We start from the raw sequence: 11056 nt of genomic DNA, 5'->3' as shown, positions 1-11056 counted from the left end.
TTGTAAATGAATCAGAAAGAAGCTACAGAATAAAACACACTCGGAGGCACTAGAAAGAGCTTTGACTATGGAGTCAGAGGGGTCTGGGTTCAAATTTCTCTTCTGATACTACCTATGCAGTGACTTGGCACTAGTCACTTAAGCTTCTTGGGCCTCAGTTTCCACATCTGTAAAAATGAGGGGTTTTGGTCCAGATAGCCTCTAAAGTTAATTCCAGCTCTAAAGCTATGATTCTGATATGACCCAGGTCAAAGATCACCTTTGATGCTGACGACTTGTGTGAAGCTGAAAGTCACTAAACCCCCGGGCCTCAGTTTACTCACCTGTCAAAAGAGAGAGTTGAACTAGATGACCCCGAGGGTCCTTTTTAGGTCTAGATCTGTGCTCCCACTGTGTAATTGTGGGAAGATTCTGGGAAACTCTAGATTTGTGGGGAAGAGATATTGGACTTTCAGGATAGATTCCCTTTATAGACTGTGGGTGTCTCTGCCAGTTTGTAACAAGCTTCAGTGAGCAAAATGTTGAGATCAGGCCCTCTAGCCAAAAGAAAAAAAATTGCCTGAAGGTCCCATTTGCCCTTTGTTCATGGCCAAAGCAACAGGTTTCTGTAGAAGGGGACCTTGTCTTTCAAGGGGTCTCTTGCCCTGCTAGGACTGAGTAGCTGCTAGGTATGCCTTTGTCTAAGAAGCCTGGAAGCCTGCTTAGGTTCTTAGAAGGCTGAAATCTGATCATCAGCATGGAAGTATCTTCAAAGAAGAGGTTCAGAAAAACAGGGAGGGGAAGAGATTTGAAAACTCCCCTCTCTGGTTCTACCAGGATCCTGTGGTTTTAGTTGGCTCCCAACATCTGTTGGTATTGCCTTTAGCTGATGCAGAAATCTACCTGCCTGGTGCAATGGAATAAATTAAGTACATGTTGCTCTGTGGTCAGAGGACCTAGGTTGTCATCCTAACTCTGGGCGAAGCCTCCCTGTGACTCAGTTTACTCCTCTGTAAAATGAGGGGGGAAGGTTTGGACTAAATGATCTCTGAGGCCCCTTCTAGCTCTAAATCTAGGAGCCTATGGGGTGGGTTATAGTTCCAGCTCTTCCACTAACTAGTGCTAAGTATTAGAGAATTCACTTCTCTCTGCCACTCATTTTTCCCATTTCTAAAATGAGGGGGGTGGTTGAGATCACTAAGGCAACTTTCAGTTCTACAATTCTATTCTAATCTAACCTCTGCTCAGGGAGATTATGAAAATCAAGCAAGTCTAAGAAAGAGGTTGTCATCCAACCACCCACTCACCCATCCATCAATCTATCCATTGAATCTATTGATATCCATCCATCATAGCCAACCCTCTGAATCCATCTATCACATCCATCCCTCACTGAAATCCAATTCAATTGCAAGACATGTCATTATCTCCCTGATGTCATGGTCCGCTTTGAGAACAAAGGATAAACCACACACAGCCGTCCACCCGTTGTTTCCATCATATCCATCCATCTATGCGTCCACTATATGCACCTATCATATCCATCCATGTATCATAACCATTGTATCCATCCATCCTTCCATCCCATCAATCTATTCATCCATCCATTCATAGTATCTATCTCTATGCATCCATCCATCCATTATATCTATTTATTGTATCCATCATAATATCCATCCATTGCAACCAACTATCATATCCATCCATCCATTGTATCTATTTATTGTATCCACCCATAATATCCATCCACTGTATCCAACTATCATATCCACCCATCCATCCATCCATCTATCCATCCATTGTATCCATCCATTCTGCATAGTCCTGGGGGAGTATATAGAGTGTACCTACTCAGCTGGGCAAGTGGGCACTTTTAGAAGGAGGGGGAAAACACCTATAGCCCTATTGCTCCTGGTAACACTATTCAAAGGTCGGGTGTCCTGGGTAACGACCAGCCCTGCTTTGTGGAGGATTTCCTACCATGGGGACAGTTCATTGTAGTGGAAAGTCCCAAGGTAACCTACCCATGATTTACCTGGCAGTCAGACCAGGAGAGCAGACAGCATCACAAGAGGGGAAGCCCATCAGAGCAGGTCCAAGCACCAGGCAACAAGAGAAGGTCTTGGCAGGTAGGAGGAAGCCAATGTCATGGAGATTTGGCAATAGGGGGCCAAGATTCATTGGATCACACATTTAGTGCCAGAAGGGATCTCAGTTCAACCTCTCATTTTACAGATAAGAAAACCGAGGATCAGAGAAGTCAATTTACTTGCCTAGGGCCACACAGATAATAAGTGGCAGAGCAGGGATTTGAACTCATGCCCCCTGAAGCCAAACCCTCTGCTCTTTTTACCAGGTCATTTTGCCTCCCTAGTTAATGTTGGGGAGCAGAAGCAGGAGCCTAGCTGCACAGCCTGGGGTCCAGAGATAGCACCAGGAGGGAGGGGGGATTAATTCAATTCAATTTAGTTAGCATGTATTGAGTACCAAGCACTATGTAAATTAACTATGAGGATACTAACATACAGAGAAAGAAAACAGATCCCGGCCTCAAGGAACTGCATTCTACTGGCAATGGGGAGCACCCTAGCCTTGGAAGCTAGGGACCTAGCTCACGGGTAGCAGCTTGGTATAGGGTGAGGAGCGCTGAATTTGGAGTGAGAAGACCTGGATTCAAATCCTGGCTCTGCTACTTGCTGTGTGACCCTGGGCAGGTCACTTTCACTTCCTGGGCCTCAGTTTCCTCATCTGTAAAATGAGGCATTTGGACTCAATCAGGGGTTGTTCATCTGTTTTTGTGTCATGGATCCCTTTGGCCATCTGGTGAATCCTGTAGCCCCTTAGGGGTTCATAGACCCCTTTTCAGAGCCATGTTTTTTAAATGCATAAAATAAAATACATAGGATTAGAACAGAAACCATTTATGCTGAAATATAGTTGTCAAAATAGGAAAAGTTCCAAGTTGATAGAGCCCTGGAAATCTCTCCATCAACTCCTTGGGGGTCCATGGACTCCAGGTGAAGAATGTGCACTAATGCTAATGCCTTCCCTCTCTTATTTCCTGTATATCCCATAAGTAGCTCATTTATACATTTTTTAAAATATTGTCTCCCTCATTAGACTGTGAGCCCATCAAAAGTAGGGACGGTCATTTGCCTCTTTGAATCTCCAGTGCTTAGCACCATGCCTGGCACTTAGTAGGTGCTTATTAAATGCTTTTTGACTGGCTGACTTGACAAAATGGATTCTAAGATCCTTTCTGGCTCTAAGTTCTATGATATTTTACCTCTCTCAGCCTCAGTGTCCTCATTTCTAAAATGGGGCTAACAATACTTGTATTTAATGACATTGCAGGGTTGTGGTGAAGACTGTGCTTCATAAACATTATAGTACAGAAATAAAAACTGGTCTTATCCAAGGGGAGAAATCTTGCCCAATTCTTGCAGGGACTTTTTGAAAAGGACTCCTCGTTTGTTTGTTTGTTTCTTTCTTTCTTTCCTACCTCTCTCCCTCCCTCCCTCACTCTCTTTCTCTTTCTTTCTTCCTTCCTTTCTTCCTTCCTTCCTTCCTTCCTTCCTTGCTTTCCTCCCTTCCTCCTTCTTTCTTTACTCTTTCTTTCCTCCCTCCCTCTTTTTTTCTTCCTTCCTTCCTTCCTTTCTTCCTTTCCTTCCTTCCTTCCTTCCTTCCTTCCTTTCTTTCTTTCCTCCCTTCCTTCCTTTCTTTCTTCCTTCCTTCCTTTCTTTCCTCCCTTCCTCCTTCTTTCTTCACTCTTTCTTTCCTCCCTCTCTCCCTCCCTCACTCTCTTTCTTTCTTCCTTCTTCCTTCCTTCCTTCCTTCCTTCCTTCCTTCCTTTCTTTCTTTCTTTCTTTCTTTCTTTCTTTCTTTCTTTCTTTCTTTCTTTCTTTCTTTCTTTCTTTCTTTCTCTCTCTTTCTTCCAATGCAGAGGAGATGGGAGTAAGAGGAAGTTAATTTTTGTTAATTTTTTTTGAAGACAACTCCATTTTTTAAAAAAGAAAAAGAGATTCCTGTGCAATCCAGGATCCTCTCCTATCCAGTCACAGAAGAATATTCTTTATATCCACTGAGATTCCCTGACTCATTCTTACTCTTCCAAATACTTCTTTCCTGCTCCCTGGAAATTCCATGGAGACAGAGAATGCCATTCTGGAGGCCAGAGAAGGGCAGCAGATAATCAAGACACAGTGCAGTCTAGTGGGAAGAATGGCTGGTTTGCAATCAGATGATCTGGGTTAGAATCCTGCCTGCATTGTTTATTCCCTGTGTAACCTTAGACAAGTAATTTTAACTTCCTAGGTCTCAGTTTCCTCCCCTGTAAAGTGAAGGGCCTGAGGTCCCTTCCAGCTCTAAATCTATGACCCTAGGATCTTAGTTAAATGATTTCATCTTCCTGGGCCTCAGTTTCTTTGCCTGTAAAATGAGGGTGCTGGTCTCTGAGGTCCCTTTGAGGCCTTCAGCTGTGATCTTGTAAAGTCACATAATAACTCACTTCTCAAGGGCTTTTAGGCTTACAAAGAGAACTGGAGGAAAAAGGGGAGAATGGCCAAGGACAGGGGCTCAGGGCAGCTGCTGAGTTAGAGAATGAGAAGTTCCTCCCTGGCCCCAGGCTCCTGCTTTCTCCTGAATGCAGATCTGCCTCTTCATGCCTCAGAAAATGTTATGCCTGTTCTTGTTTCCATTTCATCTCAGGATTAAGATCCTCAGGAGCCCATGTGTCCCCTTCAATAGCATTGGGACAGAGGAAAGAAAGAAGGAGGGAAGGAGAGAAGGAAGGAAGGAGGGAAGGAAGGAAAGGGAGGAAAGAAGAAAAGGAAGGAAGGAAGGAGGGAGGGAAAGAAAGAAGGAGGGAAGAAAGGAAGGAGGGAAGAGAAAGAAGGAAGGAAAGGAGTAAGGAAAAGGAAAGAAGGAAGGAAGGAAGGAGATAGAGAGGGAGGGAGGGACAAGTGGTTCCCCTTGCCTACTGTATATTCCTTCCCCGCCTCTGCTCCAGAGAATCCCTAGCTTCCTTCCAAACACAGTTCAGGTGCTCCCTCCTACACTAAACCTTTCCTGATCTCTCAAGATGAGCTCTCTCTCTCTCTCTCTCTCCCTCTTGAAATTACTTAGTATGACTTTCTTTGTGCACATGTGGCATCCTTCCTTAGCAGGCAAGCTCCTTGAAGACAAAGACTAATTTTTTTTTTCTGTGTAGCCTTGGCATCCAGCAAAGTGCCCAGCATACAATAGTCACTTAATTAATGCTTGTTGAACTGAATTCGATTTTTCTTCCAATGAGTATTCTCTATCTATCTCTGACTAGTGGATGGGAGAGCAGGACTACATGTGGAAGGTTCAGCTTGGTCAAAGACAGGATGGGGGCTTCTTCTTCTCAACCTCCACCAATGGTCCCAAATGAAATAGTTAGCCAGTGTGCTGGCAGCATCTAGGGCAGAGTATGGTTGACAGGGTGGCATACAATACAGATTCTCACTGTGCATCCAGGGCTAAAAAAAGAGACCATTTAATTCCATTTCTCCAGCCTGGAATCTTCCTTTCTCTCCTTTCCTTTTTCCCTCATCTCTCTTTTCAGAGGCAGAGCTACATCAATAAAGGATGGGTTAGGACGGGGAGTTCAGAGGCTTGAAAAGCAGGTACTTATGCCTTTTTTTTCTTGCCACATTTAGCTTGGCCTTGGTGAGTGACAAGCTGTATCAGCGGAAAGAACCCCTCATCAGCTCAGTGCAAACCAAAGTGAAAGGCATAGCAGAGGTGAAGGATGGGAACGCCAAGATGAAAGTGATGGACACAGCCGATTACACGTTTCCTTTGCAGGTGAGGGTCCATGCCCCAGAATGTGAAGAGTAGAGGGCTACCTTTCTTTTGCCATGGCCCCAAGAACCTCTCCCTTTCTATCTTGGGTGGGAGCATGGAGGTCCTAACCTAAGTTAAAAAAAAAAAACCCTCATAAAACCTTAACCTCATTAGTACAAGATGGAAGAGGTGGTTAGAAAGCAGAATCTCTGAAAAAAAAAAAAAAAGACCTGGGGCAGCTAAGTGGTACAGTAGATAAAACCCTGGACTTGGAGTCCGGGAGACTTGAGTTCAAATGTGACCTCAGATATTTACTAGCTGTGTGACTCTGGGCAAGTCACTTTACCTCTGTCTACCTCAGTCTCCTTGCCTGTAAAATGGAGATAATAATAGCATATTCCCCCCCAGGGTTTTTGTGAGGATCAAATGAAATAATATTTGCAAAGTGCCTGGCATATAGTGAGTGCTTAATAAATGCTTATTAATTTAAAAAAATCCTGGGTGTTTTAGTGTGAGAGAGCACCTATTTAAGGTGCTCAGTTGAGGGGCATGGTGTCCAGGACCAGGCAAGAGATCATTCCGCTGCGTCCTATCCTAGTCAAACCACATCTAGAGTTCTGTGTTCAGTTCTGAGTTCCACATTTTAGGGAGGATGTTAATTAGCTGGAGAGAATCTGAGTGATGGAAATCAGGATGATGAAGGCCCTCAAGTTCATGCCATATGAGGGCTGACTGAAGGAGCTGGGATTGTTTACCCTGGATAAGAGAAGGCTTGGTTGGAGGGAACTTGATAGCTCTCTCTCCAAATGTTTGAAGAGCCGTTCCATGGAAGATGGATTGGACCTGTTCTGATCAGCCCCAAAAGGCAGCACTAGGCACAATGATTGGAGGCTGCAAAGAGGGTAATTTGGGTTTGATCTGAAGAAAAACTCCCCCCCTCAAAGTTAAATGGAAACATGCAAAAATAGAAGCTATCTCAAAGAGGAAAGGGCTACTCCTAAAGACTAGGGGTTTTCCCCCACCCCAGAGGTCTTCAAGTAAGGGTTGAATGACTCTTTGTCAAAGACATAGAAGAGATTCCAATCTATACCTGGTTAGGTAGAGGTTACAATAGATGGTTTGTGAGGTCCCTTCCAACTCGAAAAGTCTGTAGTTGGGTGATTCAAGAATCTCATGTGGGCCCCACCTATGTCCAATTCAATTCAATCCAACATAACAAATATTCATTAAGCACTGACTATGTGCAAAGCACCCACTGGATGCTGAGGATATAAAGACAAAAACAAAAAAGACTGTCCTTACCTTTAAGGAATTTACATTGAACTTGGGTGGGGGTGGGCTATAACAGGGACATAGCTACGGAAATAAAATGCGTTTTGAGGAGGCGGCACCATGGAGGGTGGGGAAGATTCCTAAACTGAGCCTTGAAGGATGATAAAGATTTGGGGTGGGGCAGAATTGAGGAGGGAGGGTATTCCAGACATAAGGGACAGCTTGGGAGAATGTAGGAAGATGTGACGTGGAATAAGGAGCTTGGGAAATGGTCCAGTTAGGCTGGAAAAGTGACGTGTGTGAAAGGGAATAATGTGAAATAAGGCTGGACAATATTAGAGGATCATAGGGTTAGAGTTGGGAGGTACTTTAGAGGTAATGGGTTCAAGTGCTCCATTTGGAAGGGAGGAAGAAAGGAAGGAGAGAAGGAGGAATGAGGAAGGGAAGAAAAGAAGAAAGGAAGAAAATAAGGAGGGAGGAAGGGAAGGAGGAAAGGAAGGAAGGAAGGAAGGAGGAAAGGAAGGAGGAAAGGAGGAAAGTAAGGAAAGAGGGAAGGAGGGAAGGAAGAAAGGAAGGAGAGAAGGGAAGGAAGGAAAAAAGAAGGAAGGAAGGAGGGAAGGAAGAAAGGACGGAGAGAAGGAAGGACAAAAAGAAGGAAGGAAGAAAGGAAAGATGAAAAGAAGTAAGGAAGGAGGCTAGAAAAGAAGAAAAGAAGGAAAGAAAGAAAAATGCATTTATTATGTACCTAATATATGCCAGGGATTGTGCTAAGCAATTTACAAATATTATCTCTTTTGATCCTCACAATAATGCTGCGAAGTAGGTGCTTTTGTTATTTCCATTTGACAGTTGAGGAAACTGAGGCAAATAGCAGTTAAGTTGACTTGCCCAGTGTAACACAACTAGTAAGTGTTTGAGGTTGGATCTGAACCCAAGTCCTCTTGATCCCAGGCTCAGATAAGGAAAAGGAGACGGAGAGTTTAATAACTTGCCTTGCGTTGAACAGCTGGTGCTTGAGGTGGAATCTGAATCCTGGCCCCCTGACTCTGAGCGCAGTGTCCCAACTCCTATCCCATGCTAGCTTTTAGAAAAGGTAAGTTGGATGGGGGCAGCTAGGTGGCACAGTGGATAGGGCACTGGCCCTGGGGTCAGGAGGACCTGAGTTCAAATCCAGCCTAAGTCAGATAACACTTACTAGCTGTGTGACCCTGGGCAAGTCACTTAACCCCATTACCTAACCAAAAAGAAAACAAAAACAAAAAAACAAAGAAAAAATAAGTTGGTGCTACCTCCAGAAGCCCCCAAATGTCAGGCTTAGGAGTATGTATTGAATCCCGAGGCACTAGGGCTCTGTTTACAGTTATTTAGCAGATAAGTGACATGCTCAGATCTGTGCCTTAGGAAGATTAATTTAGCAACTGTGTGGGGGAGAGTTTGGTGAAGGGAAAGTCTAGAAGCTGGGAAACCAATTAAGAAGTCATTATAATAAGCCAGGTAGAAGGGGTGAGTGGCCATATGGGTAGAGAGACAGGAATCAATGCCAGCAGTGTTGTGAAGATGGAATGAACAGATAATACTCAGCAAATGACAGACTATTGGACATGATTGGATATTGAGGATCCAGAGAAGTGCAGATTTTGAGAGTTGAAAGAGACCTCCCTGGCCTTTCGGTATAACCCATGCATGGAGGAACCCTCACTATAACAGAAAACAGCCAACTCCTTACATGACAGACATTCAGATACTTGAAGATGGCTATCGTGTCCCTGCCCCCCACCCCAAGTCTTCTCCTGGCTAAACATGCCAGTTCTTTCAACTACTCCTCATATGTCATGGACTTAAGGCTCTCACCCATCCTGGTAGCCCCCTTCCAGTTTGTCAATGTCCTTCTTAAATAGTGGTACCCAGAATTTAACACAATATTCCAGATGAGAGAGAGTCCAAATAACTCACCCAAGGTCACGCTTGGAGAGTAAGGATTGTAATGAAGATCATGGGGTCATAGGACCATAGATCCTCTGACTTTAAAATATAGCATCCTTTCTGTTCTGGGTTTTTTTTTTGTTATTGTTTTATTTTTTCAAGCATTTTTCAGTTACGTTCAACTCTCTGTGACCTCATTCGGAATTTTCTTGGCAAAGATATTGGTTTGCCATTTCCTTCTCCAGCTCATTTTCCAGAGGAGGAAACTGAGGCAAACAGAGTTAAGTGACTTGCTCAGGGTCACACAAGTATTAAGTGTCCCAGGTCAGAATTGAACTCAGGAAGATGAGTCTTCTTGGCTCCAGGCCCAGCGCTCTGTGCACTATGGCGCCCCCAGCTGTACCAGTAACCTTTGCAAAAACAGTTTCAGTAGAGAGGTAAGGGTCGGAATCACAGATGCATAGGGTCGGACCGAGAGCCAGAAGGGACCTCAGAGGGCATCTCATAGGGGTTGAGAAGCGAGTGGGTGGTGAGGGAGCAACATGCCTCTTCCTCAGGGTTTAAAGTTGAAGAGCCGGGAAATTTGGGATCATAACTTGAGGGGATATAGGCCAATGTCCAATGAGGTTTTTTTGTTTGTTTGTTTTGTTTGTTTTTTAAGACATGTGAAGGAAAGAGCCATTAGGTAGGGAGAAATTGAAAATGGGAGAGAAAGGGAATGACTGAAGATAAAATATTCTAGGAGAGATATGAGGAAACAGAATCAAGGGAAGAAACTGCTCTGTGTGTGTGTGTGTGTGTGTGTGTGTGTGTGTGTGTGTGTGTGTGATGGGGAGAGGGGTCCTTGGCTAAGAAAAGCATCACCTCAGAGACTGAAGCAGAGGACAGGATGCCTGGAGACACAGAGATTTTGAGATATGAGTTTGGACTCACATTCCACCTCAGACACTTGTACCAGTTGTGAGACCCTGGGCAAATCACTTAACCATTCTGTGCCTCAGTTTCTTCATCTGTAAAATGAAGGCATAGGACTTGACCTCCAAGATCCCTTTTTGCTCTAAATCTATGATCTTGATGATTCTGTGAGATGAAGACCTTTATGATGGATGGCCTTGATCTCCGGTATAGTAGGAGGCAAGGCTGTCTGTTGAGAGATCCCTGGGGATGGGGGAAGGACCCTTGGGTACAGAAGAGAATATAAGAAGTGGCATTCCTAATATGGCCCAGAAGATCAATTTGAGGGTGATTATTTACCCTACCACAGCTCCTACGTTCTTGTCTCTCTTTTCTTTCCAGGGAAACTCATTCTTTGTGATGACTAACTTCATAGCCACAGAAGGCCAGACACAAGGACTTTGTCCCGAGGTAAGGGAGGGCTGTGAGTTTTAGGGGTGGGGATGACAGATGGTCTGTCATGCATAGGCCTGTCTTCTAGCCCGATGGAGTAGAGAAAGGCATCTCTCTGCATGTTGCGTTTTCAGGTTGGAGGTTGGGGGAGAGGCCTGGAGGAGAGGGCTGAGAGGGGGAGGCTGGAAGGAATTTATTGGGAAAGGTGAGTGTGGGACCACATTAAAGAATGCTCCTAAGGACTCAGAGTGTCCATGGCTGGAGATGCAAAGAGCCCAACATCTACATGAAACACGCTCTGCTTATCTACATTCTCCTGGGGGAAAATGACATGTATGTAGAAAATTAAATTTAAAAATATAAAAAGAAGACATAAAGTAATTTCTAAGGGGAGGTACTAGCAGCTGGGAGAGCAGAATCAGTTTCCTATAGAAGTGGCACTTGGGTTGAGCCTTGAAGGGGAGAATTTTAAGAGATGAAGGTGAGGAGGAAGGGCATTCCAGGCATGGGAGTAGCCTAGGAAATGATAAGACATTGGAGACACAGGGAGCAGGCCGGTTTGGCTGGAACAGAGAGCGCAGCTGCAACCACTCCAAGCCTCAGAGTCGTCATCTTTAAAATGGGTATAATAAGACACACATTGCCTTTTTCACTTTTTTTTTTGGTTGAGGCAATGGGGTTAAGTGACTTGCCCAGGGTCACACAGCTAGTCAGTGTCAAGTGTCTG

General features: G+C 44.4%; 1 protein-coding gene across 1 annotated transcript in view; it reads left to right on the top strand.

Annotated features, from left to right (window-relative positions):
- The window catches only part of LOC114036863 (P2X purinoceptor 7-like), a 41373-nt gene that overhangs the window by 473 nt on the left and 29844 nt on the right, over positions 1 to 11056 (top strand). The window contains exons 2-3 of the mRNA XM_027853588.1: positions 5661 to 5808; positions 10279 to 10347. Coding sequence (XP_027709389.1) covers positions 5661 to 5808; positions 10279 to 10347 — 217 coding nt within the window. The remainder of the gene's footprint in view (positions 1 to 5660; positions 5809 to 10278; positions 10348 to 11056) is intronic.

The sequence above is a fragment of the Vombatus ursinus genome, unplaced genomic scaffold, assembly GCF_900497805.2.
Source record: "Vombatus ursinus unplaced genomic scaffold, bare-nosed wombat genome assembly UNPS02009994.1, whole genome shotgun sequence".
Lineage (NCBI taxonomy): Eukaryota > Metazoa > Chordata > Mammalia > Diprotodontia > Vombatidae > Vombatus > Vombatus ursinus.
Note: the sequence above shows the minus strand (reverse complement) of the source record. Positions and strands in the feature narration are given on the sequence as shown.